A 22,891-nucleotide genomic window follows, 5' to 3' on the forward strand; every position below is an offset into this window, starting at 1 on the left:
AAGTCATTTATTCTAGGATAGTGCCCTACCACAATAATGATGATGATGATGATGATGATGAAGGTAATGTAGAGCATAATAATAATAATAATAATAATAATAATAATAATAATAAGATAGATTTCAGATGAGGGAGAAATTCTGAATAACATTTGACAATATTTAATCTGAGATCCACTATTGCCACACATTTTGTGAGTAATCTCTCATTTAATGTAACAGTACTGGAACTAATCAGTAAGGCTTTTCAACAGGACACAATTGTTATACTCAATCCTTAGTACGTATAGAGTAAAAGATGAGATGGTGTGTGATGTTTGGAAAAGAATCATGAAGTTATATATGTGGTGTCTGTTCTTATGGACGTGTGAATCAAGACACAGAGGAATGACTGACATTAGCTGCCAGTGGACATTGATTAAATCAACTGGAAGTCAAAAATTTGTGCCAGACCAGAAACTGAACCCGAGTCTCCTACTTACTAGGGAGATGCGCTGACCACTGTGCCATCCGGACACAGTCGTTATTGCAACTGCACTGACTCCTTAGAACACCCCCATCAGACCCAAATTCTCAACTTATACATACACTACTGATGTAGTGTCCCTTCTCCATTATCATCATTACTTGTGGCAGTTTGTTAATTCCCGTAAGAGTTCAAGCTTGGCGTGCATCTGCACTGAAGTGATTAATTGGTCATCCTCACCTTAATTATATGTCCGAAAGAACAGACAAAATTTTAATTCTGCAGCCATTATGAATCGGACACAAAGAAGTGCCTAGTAAGCAGAATACGCGGGTTCGAATCAGAGTCCTGCACAAATTTTCAATTTTCACCATTGATTTAAATCAGTGTCCACTAGCAGCTAATGACAGTCATTTCTTTGTTTCTTCAATCATGAAGTTGTTTACTGTAAATAATCTTAATTTTAAACACACACACATTAAATTCAGTTACTCCCATCATGGGTACAACACAAGTTATAAATACAGGGTGTCCCAGGGGGAATGGTCAGTATCCATGCATTTGATAGGGATGATCATTCAAAGCAAAAAAAGTCTAGTAAACATGGGCTCTAACATGAAAACCTTAAGAGCTTTGAGCATCTCCTGTACTGTGAAACAAATCTCTTCTACTGCAAGTTCACAACAAAAACAAAAAAAGTCTAGTAAATATGCCTGAGGGTGTTTTCATGTGACATCAAGTGCTAATTAAAAACATTGTTACAATTCTCATTACAAACAAAATGTTATTCCTAGTGTAATTTAATGTGTTCAATTCATTTGATTTACATTCACTTCAAGAATGTGGAAATATGCTGAGTAAGGTATGTGTGACTCTCAGCTCTCTTCACATTATCAGCACACACAAGACTTTCTCAGTTACATATGAACATCCTGATTGTTCTTCACATTTTACTGCCATCACATCTAGTTACTGTCAGAAAGCACAACCTATACATACTGGAAATTTCTAAATAATAAATCTGTAAACAGAGAGATGTCAAGTAGAAATTTTTTCAGTTTAATTTTAAAGTTAACTTTGCTAGGCATTTAATGTCACGTACATCCATCCGTATTCTGCAAACTACTGTGAAGTGTATGGCAGAGTGTACTTGTGATTCATAATTCCATCTACACATCTCAAAAACAAGACTAAAGATGTCTTTGGAAACACTAGCAAAAAACACACGATATCTCAGTGGAAATGCCCCTTATAGTGCCTGTATTAGGAATAGCTTTAATTGTAGTCTTCAGTCCAGAGACTGGTTTGATGCAGCTCTCCATGCTACTCTATCCTACGCAAGCTTATCCATCTCTGAGTAACTACTGTAACCTACATCCTTCTGCATCTGCTTAGCTATTCATCTCTTGGCCTCCCTCTACGACTTTTACCCTCCATGCTTCCCTCTAATACTAACTTGGTGATCCCTTGATGCCTCCGAATGTGTCCTACCAACTGATCCCTTCTTCTAGTCGAGTTGTGCCACAAATTCCTCTTCTCCCCAATTCTATTCAGTACCTCCTCATTAGTTATATGATCCACCTATCTAATCTTCAGCATTCTTCTGTAGCACCGCATTTCAAAAGCTTGTATTCTCTTCTTGTTTAAACTCAAGTCCACTTGACTCACTTCCATACATGGCTACACTCCATACAAATACTTTCAGAAAAGATTTCATGACACATAAATCTATACTCAATGTTAACAAATTTCTCTTCTTCAGAAACACTTTCCTTGCCATAGCCAGTCTACATTTTATATCCTCTCTTCTTCGATTGTCATCAGTTATTTTGCTGCCTAAATAGCAAAACTCGTCTACTACTCATCTGATTTAATTCGATAGCTATAGCTAACTAAACTTAATATCTGATACTACTGAATAAACTCTTCTATATGTGTGCAGCATGTGCCATGTATGTAAATGAATTATTAATAGTTTGGAAAACCACATAATTACAGTATTTCATGCAAACTATCTCTGTCTAGCCAAGACACATCAGTTTTTCAAATTCTTATTCAAGTGTTTGTGTGAAAATCAGTTCTTTAAATTGTTCATTGACTTTTGCTGTCATAATTGGATGTTATTCATTGCTTTATAATTATCTCAAGCAGGAGTGACTTCTGACAATTGTTATCTTATCTGGCAGGGTGTTCTGATGATTTGTATAGACTTCTGTAGTATTAGACACTAAGTCAGCTGCCACACCTATTACCATGACAATCTTTGCAAGAAAGGCTTCAGTTAAATGTGTACCACTGTTTGATGCATAAAGACCCAAGTTTATCTTGAACTGCTTATAAACTATGCTACATAAGACTCCAGTGTATAGTTCCTGAACAGTATGAACATGCTGAAAGAGTGCCATGATAAATAGTCAATGAGCACAATGAAATTTTGCCGTAACAGTATATTTCTGTTAATTTGCTCAAATATATGTGTATCTAAATACACTTTATATAAAAAAACAAAGATTCTGTAACTTACCAATTGAAAGCCTTGGTACGTTGATAGAGACAATAACAAACACAAACACACACACACACAAATTTCAAGCTTTCGCAACACACGGTTGCTTCATCAGGAAAGAGGGAAGGAGAGGGAAAGACAAAAGGATGTGGGTTTTAAGGGAGAGGGTAGGGAGTCATTCCAATCCCGGGAGCAGAAAGACTTAACTTGGGGGGAAAAAGGGACAGATATACACTCGCGCACACACACACACATATCCATCCGCACATATACAGACACAAACAGACTTCCGCTCCCGGGATTGGAATGACTCCTTACCCTCTCCCTTAAAACCCACATCCTTTCGTCTTTCCCTCTCCTTCCCTCTTTCCTGATGAAGCAACCGTGGGTTACGAAAGCTTGAAATTTGTGTGTGTGTTTGTGTTTGTTATTGTCTCTATCAACGTACCAACACTTTCGTTTGGTAAGTTACAGAATCTTTGTTTTTAGATATATTTTTTCCATGTGGTATATTTCCCATACGTTTCTTGGAGTGGAGAGGAAAAGAGGATATAGAAAAGAGAATCCACTTTGTAACAGAATACACACAAGAATGTTCAATTGTGTTGATATACATTCATCAAATACACTTTATTTTCAGTCATCAAAATCAACATGAGTGACAAACTGCTTCCTATAGTACACTAAATCACACAAACTCTTGTGATATATGGAAGCAAACAGTGACTTAACCTTTATCAACAGCAAATACAACAGTTATTAATTGCAAGCAACAGATATAATATTACATCCAGTCTGTTTCTGAAGTAGCACAACCAATAGATGAAAGCAGTCTGCTATGAATTTGCTCTGAACTAAGAAGCAGACACATAGATAACAAATAAAATGAGTATTTTTGGAATATTCATGTTGAACAATGCATTTCAAATTTTATACTTACAGAACTGTTTTTATCTCTTTTTTATTTTTTATTTTAAATTACATAAGCAATGAATCTCATTTTTTTCATTTTGTTGAAAAACAGATATTCTTTTGAGTAAATATGTAACATGAAATAAAGAAATTTAAAAAAAAATGTATTCATTAGAAATTTCAATAGCTGACAGGCTGTTCACCTCAAAATTGCTTTAGAACAATAGATTAAAATTCAGTGCCATATAATTTTTTATATACACTGACAGAAACAGCAAACAGTAAGCTCTTGAGGTACAAATGACATACTTTGCTACTTATTTGTACCACAAAATAAATAAATTGGCCATTTTGTCATCTAAATCTGATTTATTACTATAATAATAAATTAGCAAACAAACTGTTGATTTATCTCCCATAAAGTTTAGGACAAGGGCACAGTCTCTTGTAATTATAAATTTCATATATCTTCTGAATGGGATGTTTCAGTGCATTTCCATTTTAATTTGTCATATCAAAGATATATAAATAATAAGTGAATCATAAATAACACATGTTTCTCAATAGTAAGAACAGCTAAAATGGAATAACATCCCAAGCAGGAGAATCAAGGGAATGGTTATCTACTACAGAAGTAAAGCATCGATATACAGTTTTGTTCCATGCATAAGACATGCGTGTGGACGCTGCAGTACATAAGAGCTGGATTACTATACAATGAAATGTGCTATAGTTTTATACCTTTCCTTCCCTGTCAGGTGACTCCTTGCTTTTACCCCAGAATTTGTCAAATCTTGTTCTAGCTTTCTCTAGAACATCAGATGCAAGTGAACGGCCAGAGGACGGGGATACAAGTGGCAAAGGTTTAGTGGGAGATTCTTGTGTCAGTGCTTGACCTTCTAATACATGGTAAGAGCCCTGTGCGCTTCCCAGCTCACTTGGCTGATACGCAATGTCGGATGGTGGACTAGGAGCTTCCAGAACTCGGTAACCAGATGGCCCTCCTGGTTGCTGTGTTCCTATAACTTTACCCTCTTCAGCACCAAATGAAACATCTCCAAGACATTTAAGTGTAGTTCCAGGAACAGGTGTCTCATAGTGAGTCAGTTCTGACCCTGTTGGTACGTTCTCCTCCCCTTCACTTTTTTCTTCAAGCCCATTAACTGTCTGAGAAGGCTGTGGAACTGGTGTGCTTGAAGGTTCAGTCTCTGTTGTGTCAGATCGCCAACCTGTGAAATACGAAACATAATGTGAATGCAACCAAATTAATATTTTTACTATTTTATTGAGACATAGCAATAAGTTTTACAGCAGTTAAATAAAACTGGAATAGTATGAGTGTATTATTATATTAAAAGTGGGTGGTTGGGTGGTATACAGGATATATCAAAAAGAATCATCCAATTTAAAAAAATCATAACTTTTATGTTATCTGAGATGTGTGCGTGAACAATGTACTGTTGGAAAGAGCAAACTCTTGAGTTTCACATGGTTCCCACTAGGTAGCAGTAGTGTCTGCCCACTTAAGTTCTAGTAAAAACTGTGTCGGGACAGCAAAAAGCATTTTGTGTTCTACGTTTTGCACAGTGTGGGTCAGTAATAAATGATCAGTGTGACTTCTGTACTAGGTATGGTGTGAATCCTCCAACAGCTCAGATCATTAGATGATGGCATGAACAATTCTGAGAAACAGATTGTTTGTGTAAAGGCAAATTGCTGGGCTGTCCCCGAGTGTCTGACACCGACGTTGAAAGCATCCGCTATAGTTTCACAAGGAGTCTGCAGAGATCCGTTCACCGTGCAGCTCAACAGCTCAACACGACCCTGATGTCCATCTAGTATGTGTTGGATCTATGTTTACACATCAAGCCATACAAAATTCAGTTACTGCAAGCTCTTTTTGAAGGTGACAAATAACAGTGTGTGGAGTTCTGTAATTTAGTACTTGGCAAGATGGAGGATGACAGTTTTCTTCCATGGTTAGTGTTTAGTGAAGAGGCAGCATCCTATTTAAATGGAAAGTTGAACCATTGTAATGTGAGAATATGGGGTGCAAAACAACCATGTGAAATTGTGCAGCATGATAGGGACTCTCCAAAATTTAATGTGTTTTGTGCATTTTCATGGGAAAGGGTGTATGGTCCATTTTTCTTTGCTGAGAACACTGTTACAGCAAGCACATATCTTGATATGGTTGAGAACTTTCTTTTCCCACAGTAGGAGACTGATTCGAACAAATTCTTTTACCAAGAGGATGGGGCACCAATACACTGGCATCTGGAAGCGTGGGAATTTTTAAATCAAACAATTACTGAACGATGGATCGGTTGCACTGAACCAAATGATTCAGCCTTACATTACTGGCCTCCAAGTTCACTGGACCTGACTGTATGTCATTATTTCTTGTGAGTGTTTATAAAAGACTCTGTTTATGGGCCTCCATTACCAGCAACAAAGAATGAACTAAGACATCATATAGCAGCAGTTGTGGAAGACATTCTCGCTGCAGTGTGAGAACTCTGTGAATACTGCATTGACATATGCCGTGCATCTCAATGGGAGCATAATGAACACCTATGAAAAGGTATGTAAAAAAGCTTATTGAGTTTCCCCCTTCACCGAGAAACAAAATTCATTGTATATATTTATTAGTTTCAGAAATATAGATGTGCCAAATTGGGCAATTCTTTTTGATACACCCTGTATAGTACTTCCAATTACTGTTAGATACCTAACAAGAGAAATAATATGAATGGAGATACAGTATGTTGCATGTGCTGGCAATGGCTGCAAGCATTTTACAGAATTTAAATACTGATCAATAGGAACAAGTGAAACTGAACAGCAGATTAGTTGCAAAAGCATTTAAAATGATAAAGAGGCTAGGATTTTGGGGAAATTAAGATCTTCAGTACACATCAGTGATAACATGAGGAAGGCATTTTATTAAATTAATTGATATTACTCTTTATGTATTGTCCATCTACATGTTGTCTTTCTCACCAAAAAAAATTCTTATGAGACTTTACTGTTGGACACTCATTACAGAACAAAATTATAATTGTTACCGGACATTTACAAATACATCAGTGACAGTGTCTTCAGAGCAGATGAATCACTTAACTGATTCCTTGTTTGCACAACAGCATGTAGAGTGTTTGTGAAAAGAAGAAGTGGGGTAAAGGAGTTTATTCCACCAAAGACCAAAAATAAGGGTTGACACCTTGGGCTGCATGTGTACCAATATTATTATTAATTGGTAAGCTATGGAAATCGGTATTTTGTAAGCGTCCAGTAGACTAGTTGTGGTGAGGGCGTAATAAGTTGGCAGCTGGCCCCCATGTAGTGATCCTTAAAAATCAGCACCATTCAGACCACTTCGTGTCAAATGTTCTCTATTTCAGATCGTTGCACCCTCAGCGACCCCAGAGTTGTAGCACAGCTTTGCGTAACTAAGTCTTGTGTTGTCCGTGTGAACGGATAGTTAACTGGTTAATAAAAGTAACTGTACTTATGTTTTAAAGCATTATTCAATACAAGACCCTATGACATATGATTTGAATGTCAGTTTTCTTCTACTCATTGCCCCGTATAACAAGATCTTTAATGTAATGTTCCTTGCTGCAAGCAAGTATCACATTTGAAGATGACCATCTCTGTAACGTGCATTCACAAATTCATGTTACTTCCATCTCAAAATTCATACCGTAGACTCTGATCACTGCAACATGCTCGCACACGAGAGTTGTTGGTACTGGAAGACAAAACAATAAGTTTCCCGCTGTAACGCAGCAGTGGCCACGTTACTTGACCCCCATACCCCTGAGGTAAGTGGCCAACTTTACTTAGCTCATGGACGAATTCATCAACATCGATTAAAATTAAGCGCATCTTAAAATCGTACTGGCTGTGTAAGTATTTTTTTGTTTTTAAGCAGGAAAACTACAGCTGTTAACGTTAGTTGGCGTTTTGGGTTCAACTGTTAGTTGTCAGATGCATATTGTTATAAAATACAGCTGAGAATCGCGGGCCACACAAATACTTGATTCGGGCCGTATGTGGCCCGTGGGCCGCAGTTTGATGACCACTGGCTTAAATGAACACGTTGAGACATACAGTGCCGCTGCACTTCTGTGGCTCTTAACAGCAGGCTATCACCACCACTGTCAGAACACTGCTTTCAATCATGGCCTTTGCTAAATGCCACTCGGTGGTACTACTGACTAGCCAAGCAACAGATTAAGCTGCATAGAAGCTATCAGCACATGACATACTGATATTGCCGTGTATGAGCATTTTGTAGCATTAGTAGACCTTTAGCGATACTGTTGGCTTGAGATGGAAATCAATGCAGAAGACTTCATCTGTGATGCTGAAAAACATCCATCAATATGAAATGTGAAGTGTGAAGAATATTAAAGTCAAGAAAATTAAAGCAATGGAGGCAATCATCATTATGTTTTCTCAGGACTTTGGAGACAAAAGTACTTCAGAGAAGAAAACAATTGGCAAGTGTCATAACAAAAATGATCAATAAACTGTACATGTACAACATTTTCACTTTTATTAAATGATTAAATATGGAATTTACTTCATTTCAATATGTTCAGTAAGGTAATAATTTTTCAAACTGCCATGGTAAATGTGTTTTGCCTGTTGACATGTCATGTTAACTGAAAGTAGTCAAAGTGTTTTCAGATCTGTATCCATCTTCATCATATTCAAAATTCTCAAAACAGCATGTTTTCACATCATTGGCAAATTCTGGAGATACATTCAAAGACCACTGAAAAATTCTCCACTTGTCATTAAGAATGCCAAAAGTATATTCAGTGTATCTTCTAGCCCTACGGAGATGGTAGTTCAATTTTTAACTGTTAAGAAATTGCTTCTGTATGGATGCAGAAAGAACAATGACATACTAAAACCTTTACCACCAATGATTGGTGGTACATACAGCTGCCAGTTTCAAGGGAATTTTAATTCTATTCTCAATTAACTTCTTATAAAGCAATGCATTCTTGAATACGATTGAACCTTTCGCTCTTCCACAGGCACCAGCATCAGCGAACGTGAATCTAGTAGTAATCACACATGGCTAGCAGCACTATGGAGAAAAAATTTTGTATTTGTAATAAATCAAGTCACTGTCAGCTGGTTTGATGGCACATATGTGTTTACCATCTATAGCTACCACTCATTTGGGGTTTTCTTGTTCATTAAGGGAAGTAAAAGAAAGTTGTCTTCCTCATCCAAATGTATGATGGAACAGCAACATGGCAGAATGTGGTAGCGACATTCTCACAGTGCAACAACAAAGAGCCACTGCTCAATGGTGCAACACTGTGTGAGAGATCAGTGAGAAGCACAGCTTGGTGATGTTGTTTAAGGCCAGACTTAGTCATATGGCTTGCATCTAGATGTGTACCATCATTTTCACAATAAAAGGGTCTTTCATAAATGTGCAGAGGAACTACGCATTGAAAATATTCAGTAATTAGTTTACTTTTGAGGTGTCATGAAACTATCAAGAGATATTATTGTACTAACAGTGATCATATTTAGCCCACCTCCATGGATGAGTGATTAGAGCAGTTGGCTGCAGAGTGGGGATACAGGTTCAGTTCCCATACAGCCAGAGATTTTTCCTTGGTGGGGGACTGGTACAGGATGCACTCAGCCTTGTGAGGCCAACTGCAGAGCTACTTGACTAATTAGTAGTGGTTCCAAGCTCAAGAAACCAACAGTGACCAGGAGAGTCATGTGCTGATCACATACCACTCCGTACTGCATCCGATAACACCACTGGCAGAGGATGACACAGCAGTTGGTCAGGCCCAATTGGCCTGCCTAGAGCCAGAATGCAGAACTTTACCTTTAGCGATCGTATTTGGTGTAGGGTGAATATTTCCTGTTGAGCATGTTAACATCAGGCTCATCATACTCACATTTGACTGCTATGATTTAGTGGATCCATACCCAATATAAATAAACAAGGTCATACAAAGATTCAGTGTTTCATATAATACACTACATCAGTCAGAAATGACTCAAATTTCCATCTACTGCACATGCAAAATTTATGAAAAGTGTTACAGGTTGGTGGTCAGTAACTTAGAATCATGAAAAAGAACTGGAACACTTATGTTCTTCATAGTGAGTATATAAATATAACTTCCTGCAACTTATGAAAAGCCCAGGATAACTATCAGTATTCAACCTTATCTTCAGTTATTTATTACTCCCTTTTTCATACTTAGAACATGCAAGGAAGGCACACTGTTCTGCTCTTCATTTCTTGTCTTTCCTTATGTCAGCAGTGCAATGTGTTGGAACATTTGTGAACAATAAAAGCAAATCAACATATCTCTTGTTCCTGTATTTGTTTAATCCTTTAAGGGGCTCCGGAAAGGCTCAAAATCATGAAAAGTTCAATTTTTACTTTTTTGCATTTTCTGAATCTGCAGACTATTACCTTTTAATAGATATATAATTTATTCAATTCCGAAGACTACAACTATTTTTAAATTTTTTTTAAAATGTGTTCTACATGGGCGTGACCCACTGTGGCGCTGTTAAACTGCTGTCAAATGGTGTTATTATTAACCCCGTGTTCATCAGGTACATTTTAGTGATGTGAGATAAAGTATGTGTTGTGGCTAACCTGTGATGGTTCAATATATATTGCTGGTGTGATTGTCGATTATTTCATGTTTATTTACTCTGTCGTTATCTCGAAAATATTCGTAATTAATTCTGTTTCTTGAGTCTCTGTTTTGTTGAAGTATAATAATGAGTAAAAGTAAAGTTATTAGAAATCCTCTGAAGGCTTTTAAGAAAAGGAGAAATGTTGGAAAGCCAAAGGTATGTGTTATTACTGTAAACAATAAAGACGATAACCAAGTGAGTGAACCTAACCTCTCAAGTACACCTGCCCATAGCAGTCAAAGTGGGAAAGAAAATACTTCACAGAAGAAGCTTGGTTCAATGAGTGAAAACTATGAATGTTTTATGGGCGAATCGGATGTGAATGAAATATTTGATATGTCGTTTCTCAAAGGAATTTTTTCAAACTGTTGTAAGATGTATTCATTGTAGTGAAGTTGGTCTGGAACTCTCCATAATAAAGCACGTAGGACTTGCTAGTGAAATACAACTGAAATGTGATAAGTGTTCATACATGACCACCTTTTGGAACAGTGTTGCAGTAACTGCAACTGAAGAAAATGGTAGCAAAATCTACGAACACAACATTAGATTTGTTTATTCCTTGCGTTCAGTTGGTAAGGGTGCTACTGCAGGTGCAATTTTCTGTGGCATCATGAATCTTCCAAATCCCCCAACCAAGTTTATGACCTATAATAAATTAATAGGGTCTAAAGTAGAAGATGTCTGTATAGAATCTATGAAGAATGCTTTGGAAGAGGCAGTAATGGAAAAAAATGGTAACAGAGATTTGACTGCAGCGTTCGATGGTACCTGGCATAAACGGGGACACACATCTCTTCATGGTGTAGTATCTGCCACCAGTATGTATACAGGGAAAGTTTTAGATGTAGCAGTAATATCAAAGTATTGTAGATGTCCACAAAAATATAAAGGTACACATGAAAATAATTGCAAAGCTAACTATATGGCAGTAGTGGAGGAATGACAGTGGCTGGTGTTGCCAGTATATTCCAGCGTTCTGAGGCGTGTGATAAAGTGCGATATGTTAATTACCTTGGTGACGGTGATTCTAAAAGTTTCAAACATGTTCAAGGACTGAAGCCCTATGGTGATGATGTTGTAGTGCAGAAATTTGAGTGTATTGGACACATACAGAAGCGAATGGGAACAAGACTTCGGCGACTGAAAGCTTCGTACAAAAAACAAAAACTCAGTGATAGTAAAGGGTTGGATGGGAAGGGAAGGTTAACTGACAGTGTAATTGACAAAATACAGAACTATTATGGAATGGCTATTAGGCAAAATACACAAAGTGTCGACGAAATGAAGAAGGCTGTTTGGGCTCTTTTTTTTTCATACTTCTTCAACCGATGAAAATCCCCAACATAGCTTGTGTCCCAAAGAAGAAGACAGTTGGTGTAAATATAACAAAGGATTGCTAACTGGTGAAGTGTACACTCATAAGCATAGTCTGCCTCATGCAATAATGGAGGTGATAAAACCTATTTTCAGAGACTTAGCAGCACCTGAACTGTTGAACAAGTGTATTCACGGAAAAACTCAAAACTCCAATGAAAGTGTAAATAGTGTTATATGGTCGAGAATCCCCAAGACTGTATTTGTTGGAATAGAAACACTTCACTTTGGTGTGTATGACGCTGTTGCGACTTTCAATGATGGCAACATTGTAAGGTGCAAGGTATTTAGAAATATGGGAATGAAGATAGGTTCTAACATGGTAGTACGAGCGATGCTTGCTTTAGACAAGGAACACCTTCGGGCTGCAGACAGGGCTGTAAAGACTCTAGAAATACAAGCAAGAGTAAACAGGAGTAGGAACAAGAGGAAGCTGGAGGAGGAGTTTGCAGAGGATGAAGATAATCCATCCTATGGACCTGGAATGCACTAAAAAGTTAATCCAATCTTTGTCGCTCGATTCCCAAAACTTTTATTTTCTCATACTAATTACATGTTTTCTAAGGATCTTCCAAACATATTTGTTTCAAACTTTCAGTAAATGTTACACAGTACCTTCTGCATAATTTAACACAGCCTTTTTCCAAAAAACTGTATATTTTTGAATATATAAATAAAAAATTGCAAAAAAATGTTGTGAATTTTCATTACAATTGAAAAAAAAAAATCATCTTTAATAACTTAACTAAAATTTTGTAAAATCCCTGTGTTAAGTTGTAGCCCATATTCCAATAAATAATCTGTAAAAAGTTCAACTTCCTACCTCAAATACTTTGTGAGGAAAGACGTAATTTATAAGCGTTATTTTAACATTGCAAGTATAGGGCGTTCCGGAGCCCCTTAAGCGCAAGACCCATTTTGTGATGGACGATTGAAATTGTGCGCTCACTGGTAGCAGTTGTTCATAAATAGACAGTGTAGTATGTAACCTCCCTCTCTCTATATTTTCTGATTCTTAATTGCAGTGATCAGCGATAGGTAAGGCACGGTTAACAGAGAGAACACACTTTTCATGGAACCCATCAGTGTTGCTAAATAGAAACATATCTCTGTTCTTTATGAAATTTAAAGGTTCGCTTCTTCAGTGTAAGTGACATGGTTGCTCTGAAAGGAGAACAGTTCATACCATTACTTAGATTATTGAGTTCATAAATAGCACAATTCCTAACAATGGCCTGACCCAACCATGCTCGTAATAACCGTCAAATCCCGTTCCATTTGCAAGCTAAAGATAGCAATTGCTGTATAGCTTTTCCAAATTAAAATTATCATGTTTTAGAAGTTCATAGTCATATTAATAATTGTTCAAGGAAGAATATAGCTTGCCAACAGACACTACTGGCTAAAAATCATGATACTGATTTGTCCACTGATTTTTTTGTATAATTATATGCACTTTTCATGAAGAAACTGATTAATCACTCAACTTTGCTTTACTGTTTGACAGAAAACTTCCAAACTCATATTTTATCAATACCTACAAAGTGTAAATATTTTTTGTTTGACTTGACTTCATGCTACTGTTCCATGCAACGTGAATAATAAATTTTCTCACCTTACGTAAAGTACCCCTTACAAGTGTGAGCTCTTTCACTTTCTGCTGCTTGTCTGTGCTGGATGATCATTCTGTGGATGATATGCAGATTTTTAACTGAACATTTTGTAATTTGTATGAAACTCAGTATGTTGCAGGCAGTGGAGTCACTGCAAATGCACATCTGCAACTGTTCATAAGGCCAAAGGGATCTCATATATCCAAGCTGCTGGAGTTGTTGGAAGTACTTATTATAACTGAGTGCAAGGATCTGTCTGATCTTTGTTTGTCAGACAAATATTCTCACTCCAAAGAAAGAACTGCATCTCGTCAAGCCTCAACCACAACAGGTATTATACATGGAACTGCAGGTTGTGTTATTTCCAAATAATCTTCAGACTTGTATGAAAGTAACAGTGAATGTGACTTCTCTACAAAAACAGAGAAGAGTACACATAATGTGTATTGGTCACAAAACAACAAAACAAATACCACCCAGTAGTGCATCCTTTAAATGTGGAGAATGCAGGGATTATTTGTTATCTGGATGCCTGATGTTCAATCTTTCAATATTTTCAATTATTTGCATCACTGTCAGTTTTAGAGTTTATTGTGGAAGAAAGTAGTAATTTTTTATACACCCATTTTGGAAGAATTGCTCTCAAGAAACTGATTTTATTTGATTGTAAGTGTTCTGTATTTTGCTGACTTCTTGGATAGTGCTGGAGACAGACTTCTCAAAGTAAGAAAGGTTGCTGATTAAATATGTCAGACCATTAGGAATGTATTTCTCCATTCTGTGTAGCCAAAAGTTTGCTTCTGTTTGATGGGAAACTATTCTTTAAGCACTACATTACTTCTAAGAAAAGATGATCTGAAATAAAGTTATTCATGTTCTGTGACTGCAAGACTGGTTACATACTGGATTTCTTTGTTTATACAGGGGCTGAAAGTGACATCAAAGAATATAGCCTGGGGAAACCAAGGGCTATAGTGGTCACTCTATAGCACATCTATTTATGTGAACAGATGGTATGTGATTGCATTACAGAGCTACAAATACATGTGGAAAAATCCCCAAAAACACACATTACATGCCTTAAATGAAAACATAGCTGAAAAAAAGAACAAACTCTGTTAAGGCCTTCTGATATTTTATTAGCTGTCAAGTGGTGTGATAAAGACAAGTTTGGATCTCACAAGTTGCAGCATTGGCAAAGAAAACTGACCATAAAACTAGAAAGAAGGTCCAGAAATAGGAGTGCGCACTGGACTACAATGAGTCAATGGCAGCAATGGACACACTGGATATGGTTCTAAGCTCAATAAAATCTATCCAAAAAACCATAGAATGTTGTAAGAAGTTCACCAGAATTTGTTTCCACTGTGCAGTGAAGTGCACACTGATTTGAAACGTCTTGGCAGATCGCAACTGTGGCAGACCAGGACCCAAACCTGCTACCTTTGCCTTTTGCAGGCAACTGCTTTATCAACTGAGTTATCTAAGCACAAATCATGACCCAGCCTCACAGCTTTATGTCCACCAATACCTCTTCTTCTACTTTCCAATCCTCACAGAAGTTCTCTTGCATACTTTGGTGTAAAATAGTTGGTTTTTTTTCATGTTTTGGACATGCGTGTCTTAAATGTACACAAAATACAAACACTTAAAATCATAATGAAAGGTTGAATGGATAAATACCACCATAGTCGTATATGAGAAATATTGGAGGTGTATGGCAAAGAAAAGAGGAACAGTGTATCAAAAAAGTGTTAGCAGATGTACCAACCCTTTGGTTAATCTTGTAATCTCATCGAACCTATATAGAGATCATACCATACTCAAGAATCAGTCAAATAAGTATTTTGTAAGTCTCTTCTTTTGTGGATGAATTATATTTTCTTAAGATTCTCCCACTGCATTTCAGCCTAGCATCAGCTAGGTGCATGTTAGCAGGTATTCCATTTTAGGTCACTGTGTATGGTTACTTGTAAGTATTTTGTAATAGTTGCTGTTTTCTGTGATTTTACATCAATAGTGGCTGGCTCTGGTACCAGTTTTAATCTGCCGACTGTCCCATTCTATAGCTGTCAATTTCATGATCAGGAAACTTACTCATGATATTGTCCAAGTTCTCTCTGAATCACTCTGCCACTATAGCTGCTGATTCATATAGTGCATAAAACCATCTGATAACCATGTTTGTTCCACCTTTGGTGCTTAACTTCACTCAGATTATTTCACATTCATAATCCATAGTAACCCCACTACATATTGTAGAATTCTTTTTGGCAATAAATGTGCTGCCACCATTATGTCAAACATATCCTTCAGATATATGTTCGATCTGAATTTATGATTTCACTGCTATTCATTTAGATTTTCAGCTTGCTTTCTGTTCTTAGTGTGTATTATTATCTTTAATAAACAATACAAATTCTGGAACCTTACTCTTTGTGCTCTTTCAGTCTCCCATTATCACCTTAACATTTTTGCTTTCTGATCTGCAAGGATGAATGTTCACCTCTGAGAATAATATCACTGATCCATCTTCAATTTCAGCAGGAAATTCATCATTGACCATAAGGAGGAATTCTTCTAACTTAAAAAAGCTTCCATGTCCACACTACATGTTCTCTGCTATCCAAGTAGTATCTTTCTTCATGTAGTCCATGCCTGACCTATTCAGGGGACCCCTATAATTTCCACCCTAAAGTGGAGGTCAAGAAATTTGCATCCAAGATCATCACAGAATAATTTGAGCCTCTGATTCAGAGCTTCCTTTTGCCTCCAAACCAGAGTAGTGAGAGCCCTGTAATCTGTGCTAACATGATCTATGATTTTCAACCAGTTGCAGCCAATGTGTTCCATAACGGATGGCGCACCCTCCTTCATGTCTCAGATGAGACCTCATGGCAGATGTACCAAGTGCATATGGGCCTTCATTCCTGGACTGCTTGCTATTTCCCTAAGAGGTTCCATTACCTGCTTAATGATGGAGCTCACTGAACTGGTGCAGCTTGCATGTTATGGTCGATTCTTATTTTGATATCTTTGGTGGTGTCCTATCTTCACCGTCTTGCTTATTTGGCCAGCTTTGGTTTTGAAATTGATAATGGAAGTAGTGAACAGGGAGTGCTTGGACCGGAGCAGTGAGTGTGTTTGAGGCAGTGAGTGTGTAAAGAGTGTACCAAGCTGACAGCCATTGAGTGCCGCACGTGGAAGTTTGCTGGCTTTCTGGACCGAGCTGTGGCTGTGTGGTATTAGTTGGCTCCCTTATACTGGAGGACACACAGTTCTACATGACTCAGTGGGGACTGCTAACTCAACCCAAAGTGGCCTTCTGTTGTTATCAGCCGTGGACATGGAGCTGTAACTCAGAATACTGACTGAGTGTTTCTGGCCACAACAGCTTACTGGCATTGTATTACTGCTCATGGCTGTCTTTGGCAGTTCTGACTGTTTGAAATCAATTAGCAATTAAGATCACTAGTTATCTGTTTTGCATCAGGTTTGTTGCTTTGGTGATTGGTACTGGCTCAACCTCTCAGTGTTAATGGTAGGTCACTTTCGTAAAGTTTGATTTCTAAGCTGTTATTGGTTATCAAACTGTAGTCTTACTTAAGGGGAATATTTTATATTATAGGCTAGCCTATTTTTAATTGAGCTGTGATCAGATTTTTGTTTTAATCACTGAGCTGTATGGTTGTTTTTCCTTAAGCTTTGATTGATACTGCACATGGTTTAGACAGAGGTTTCCAATGTTTCGCTAAGTTACCCAACCCATTTTTATGTGTGCTTTGTGATGTATTGTCGCTCACCGTTGATTCTGTGGAGTGTCTTGTAAAATTCCTGTGATTTTCAGTTGATTTGGAGAAACAAGTTAGGATCTTTAAAGTTCCTTGACAGGTAGAGTTACAACTCATTTACCCACTATGTAAAGCTTCGCTCATTGAATTTGTCAGTGACACCTTGGTGCAGGAGTGAGATACAGGTAAATTGAGGTACACCATCCTACAGAGAAGATTATTTATCCCCATGGGCTCCTCAGCAGGAAAGGGAGCCTCTTTCATGCTACATTTGGGAAGTGCATGTGGCAGCACAAGCCCTTGAAGCAGCTTTATCCAAAGCTGAGGTAGTGTCTATCATTGTTCAGGGGATAAATCCAGAAGATCGATCATATACTTTAGTTCATGGGTAGACCCCCCACATTTCAAGAATTAGAATTGTAAGTTGCATAAGGCGATGCAAGGTGCTGGTGTAGTCGTGATGTTAAGCAAACAGAATGTGGGATTAATTCAGAATCTGGTGCCAGTATTGCTAATCAAGCAGATGTTTTTGTTGTAGGTGGACACTGGGCACTTTGCCTGGCAGTGTAATTGCCAGACTAGCACAGAGCCAAACAGTTGATGCTGAAGTAGGACCAGGCAGAATGGCTGAAATAAGATACCACATGCTTGCTATCATCTCAGTGTGGGTAGTGCGCTGCCTGCCTGCACCAATATTAATCATGAACCCATATGTGGGTTAGTGGATTTGGGAAGCTCTGCATCACTAGTCAGTTATGAATGGTGTACTAGACATGAGCGTATTTGTAAGTCTGGGCAGTTGCACCCAACCTTTGTAAGGCATCACACTGCCAATGGTCAGCAACTGGTTACCATCAGAGCCTTGGGAGTCAATTGCAGCATTGGGAAATTTTCTTGGCCACCTTAGGTCATCATGATTAAGAATTTGAGTCTTGAATTAATTTTGGGCTGTTACTTTATGGATAAAACTGGATTAGTATTGGATTATGAGCAAAGGTCATTTTATTTCAGTTCATGCCCACAACAAAGTTGGTCTTTTGTCATGATAAGTGTGTCCGTGAGGTATGTTTGGTGGCTGATAGTTATGAGGAGTTTAATTTGCAGCATCTGTTGGAGGTGGAGGCATAACAGCTGTGGTGGGTATTAAAACAATTTCCTCACATGCCGACTAATAAACTTGGGATGACTAATAAGGTGGAATATGGTATTCAACTTAGCAATGATATTCCTGTTAGACAGTCACCATATTATGCCGAGATTGACAAAATGTTGGGCAAGGGAGTTATCCAGCTGTCTGTCTTGCCCTAAGTATCTCCAATAGTTTTAGTTAAGAAACGTAATGGATAAGGCATCAGACCTATGGTGGATTACCATTTTTTTTCTGTCTTGCCCTAAGTATGTCCAATAGCTTTAGTTAAGAAATGTAATGGATCAGGCATCAGACCTATGGTGGATTACCATTTGTTAAATAAGAAGGTGGTGTTAGAATCTGTTCCTTTGCCAGACCTCTACCACTGTTTTACTTGGTTTGCTGGAATGAGGTACTTCATGGTCCTGGACCTCAACCAAGCCTACTATTAGATTCCCCTGGTGAAGGCTTCTAAGCCTGTTACAGCCTTTGCTATGGACTGGAGTTTGTATGAATTCAGCTGACTCCATTTCAGTTTATCCATGTAAGCTGCAGTTCTTTCGTCTGTTGGATTCCATCTTGGGGGTCATTTAGTTACAGTTCACATACAATTATTTAGATGATGTCGTCATATACAGCAAAACCTTCTCTGAACTCCTGGAGCATCTTTGCCAGGTTTTGGCAAGGTTGGGGAGGCAAGTTTAACCATGAATCCATCCAAGGTCGACTTGGCACATCCAGAAATCTCATTTATAGGGCATTTAATATCAGTAGATGGGGCAGGAATAGATCATTCCCACATGCAAACCATTTTGAAATTCTGTTCTCCAAAGAGTAAGACAGGGATAATCCAATTTTTGGGAATGATTAATTTTTATAGCAAATATATCCCCAAATTTGCTGAATTAGCAGCCACTCTGAACACACTACGTAGGAAAAATTAGGAATTTACGTGAACTGATACCCAGCAGGCGGCCTTTGATACCCGTAAGCGTGCATTGAGCAATGCTCTGGTTTTAGCATTCCCGAATTTTGACTTGCCCTTCATCCTTCAAACTGACGCATCGAACTCTGGTGTTGCGGCCATGTTGCTGCAAGGGCAGGATGGTCAGTGACATCCTGTGGCTTATGCATCACATGCCCTTACTAGTGCTGAGACCAAATATTCCACCTATGAGCTGGAGGTGCTTGTGGTGCTATTTGGTACTGAAAAATTTTGATTCTACCTTGACGATCATTCCTTTGTGTCGGAGATGGACAACTAAGCCCTGTTGTGGGTGCTGGCACGTCCCTACAAGACCAGTCAGATCGTGAGGTGAACTATTAGGATATTAGTGTTTAAGTTTGAAGTCAGACATATCACGGGTTCTGACAATATGGTCACTGATGTCGTTAGCAGAATGTTTGAATCTGATGCTGAGAAGAGCCCTAGAGAACAGGTGGCCCAGCGAGAGGCCTTGATGGCTGTGGTTTTGTGTGAAATGCCTGAACTCTTTGAGGATCAGGGGCTACATCAGGATTCAGACTCTGATTTAGGAAAGATTGAGCAGTGAATCCAATCCAGAGAAGATGCACCTGGGTACCATGTTAGGAAAGGCGTTCCATGCGCAAAAACCCAAGGAGGTGGGATCTGGAAAATCTGTCTTCAAAGGGAGCTAATTCCTGCCATCTTTAAATATTACCATCATTCAATGTTGGAGGGGGGGGGGGGGGGGGGGGGAACCTGGGCCTTTACAAGATGCTTCATAAAATCAGGGACCACATCATCTGGACTTTTCTGCATAAAGATGTTAAGCAATTAGTTACACAGTATCAGGAATGCAAAAGGTCCAAACGCAGTTTGGGGCATAAGTGCAGCCTTCTTAACTCCAGATGGGTGGAATTTTCCATGCAGCAACTATTTGTTGACTATTTCTCTCCACACAAAGTGCACTTATTTTCTTCACTGTTGACGCGTTTACTAGGTTCACGTTGTTGAGGCCCATTGACAGTATAACGACAGGAGCTAGTGCGAACCTCCTAAGTAAAATCGTTTCATGGTTTGGTCCTCCTGTTACCTAGGTGAGCAATAATGCCCCGGCTTTTGTTTCCCAGGAATTTTGCAGGTTTTGTTTTAAAAATGGCTTTAAGCATGTGACTATAACACTTTATTACCCACAGCCTGGCAAAATGGGACCAGTTTTTGCCACAGCTGAACTTTGCATTTACATGGCAAGACATGAGCCCCACTAAGCTACCTCGGTTTCATTGATGTTTGCGCATCCAGTTAACTCCCTACTCACGAACATGTGGGGGGTACCGATTTGTTGACCGAGGTGTTTAGTCCAGATATTATTCAAGAGAACTTGTGACAGGCTAAAGCTAATACTTTTAGGGCTCATTGTACAGATACGACAGGTTACCCTGCACAACTGCTAATGCACCAGCAATTTTCTAATGTTTTTTGAAGCAATGATTAAAAACTATCTGAGTGTAGTCACTTATCTGGACTATATGTTAATAAGTGGCATTACAAGAGAGTGACAGCTGGCAAACTTACATCTACTATTCCAGGCACAGGAACAAAACTCACTGAAGTACAACCTAAAATCATGTGAATTCTGTCAAGAACAAATGGAGTGCTTAGGCCACATATTTAATTGTAAAAGACTTCAACTAACTCAGCAACATGTGGAAGGCACTGAAAGAAACCAAAGTGCCTCTGAACTTTAAGACTTTCAGTCATTTCTTGACAATGAAATGAAATGATCGTATGGCATTTATTGGCCGGGATATCCCCTTCAGGGTTTGGCTGGCGTATTGCAAGTCTTTTTAGTTGATGCCACTTCAGTGACTTGCATGTCAATGATGATGAAAATGATGATAAAGGACACACAACACCCAGTCTCCTGCTGGGAATTGAACCTCAGCCCCCTTGCATGGTAGGCAGTAATGCTACCACTGTGCTACGGAGGCAAACATTTCTTGAGAAAATAAACTATTATGAAAATTTATACAAAATGTGACCCAGGACACCAAACCTCTTCAAAATCTTTGCAAAATATGAATGGTGACAGCTGTATCAGGACACTTTTCACAAGTTTAAATATCATCTAAAGTTTTCTCCTTGTCTGCTGAAATATGTAACATAAAAAAGCCTTATCCTAGCCACCAATGTGTATCAGTGTTGCATCAAGGTAATTCCTTTTCACAAATGTGATGAAGGGCATGAAAAATCCATTGCATATACATTTAAAATGCTCTCTTCAGCCTAGACCAAACACTCACAAATTGAAACAGAAGCACTGATTATCATATTTGGCATCTAAAAATTTCATAGTTTCTTATGGCACAAAATTTCACCTCATAATAGACCATAAACCATTAATTTCCTTGTTTGGTCATAAGAGCTGCCTTCCAGGAAAAATAAAATATGCAGTGCCCACTACACTGGACCCTTTTCCACAGCAATTAAAAATATTCAATTCAGTATCAGCTGACAGCACAACATGTTATTGCCAATGACTATGCAGACTATGTAAACGACTAGTTTGGCTCTCAGAAAACAGATTTTCTGTACACACACACACACACACACACACACACACACACACACACACAAACTTTTAATAATACTGACTACTATCTTTATATACATTTGTTTCATTCTGAATAATATGTATGTCATTACCGCCTGAGAGAGGTTGTTCTTGTTCAGCTAGTTCTGGTGGTGCAGACTGTGGTGCTGGAGGAGGGACAGCTGGTGGAGTCCATGCTTTTACCTCACTGTGTGGCCTGCTTATTAGTTCACCTGAAAAATAGTTTTAAGTTCAATGTATAAAACAGAATTTTCAAAAACACATCTAAAATAATTTGCACATGCTGTTTCTGAATGCAAGCAGATTTTTCATATCTCTTTTGAAGAAGCTTGCCATTATTGTGCCACTAGCTTGAAATATGTATTACTGTAATTAACTGCAAACACAATAAAATCTAACATTAAAGACTAATCAACTTTCAGCAGTTTCTTTCCTTTGGTGCCGATTTGAATCATGATGAAGTCCTAACATCTGCATGTGTTGTTCATGATAGTGTTTCATAGTAATACAGATTGTAAACTATCCTACTCACTGTGTGTGTGTGTGTGTGTGTGTGTGTGTGTGTGTGTGTGTGTGTGTGTGTGAGTGCGCGCGCGCCAGAGAAAACTGAAGTGTGAATTCTTAATACTAAAATTCTGTACGAGTACAGCTTCGCTTCAAACAGAAAATGTATTATGAATTTTCACTAACTTCATGATGTTATATTTCAGTCCGAGTGATCAAATTTTTCTGGATATCAAAATGCAATTAAATCTGCCCCTCAAAAAAAATTGAAAATTTAACAACGTTGTGTCATATACAGTTTTATCTA

General features: G+C 38.2%; 1 protein-coding gene across 1 annotated transcript in view; it reads right to left on the reverse strand.

Moving 5' to 3' along the window:
- Positions 1-3,583: 3,583 nt before the first annotated feature.
- Positions 3,584-22,891, reverse strand: part of LOC126471055 (uncharacterized) — a 633,812-nt gene continuing 614,504 nt past the window's right edge. Inside the window, exons 16-17 of the mRNA XM_050099122.1 lie at positions 22,173-22,292; positions 3,584-5,113 (exon numbers count right to left, since the gene is read on the reverse strand). Of these exons, the coding sequence (XP_049955079.1) occupies positions 4,620-5,113; positions 22,173-22,292 (614 nt within the window). The 3' untranslated portion in view covers positions 3,584-4,619. The remainder of the gene's footprint in view (positions 5,114-22,172; positions 22,293-22,891) is intronic.

This window comes from Schistocerca serialis, chromosome 3 (genome assembly GCF_023864345.2).
Source record: "Schistocerca serialis cubense isolate TAMUIC-IGC-003099 chromosome 3, iqSchSeri2.2, whole genome shotgun sequence".
In the NCBI taxonomy this organism is placed as follows: Eukaryota; Metazoa; Arthropoda; class Insecta; order Orthoptera; family Acrididae; genus Schistocerca; species Schistocerca serialis.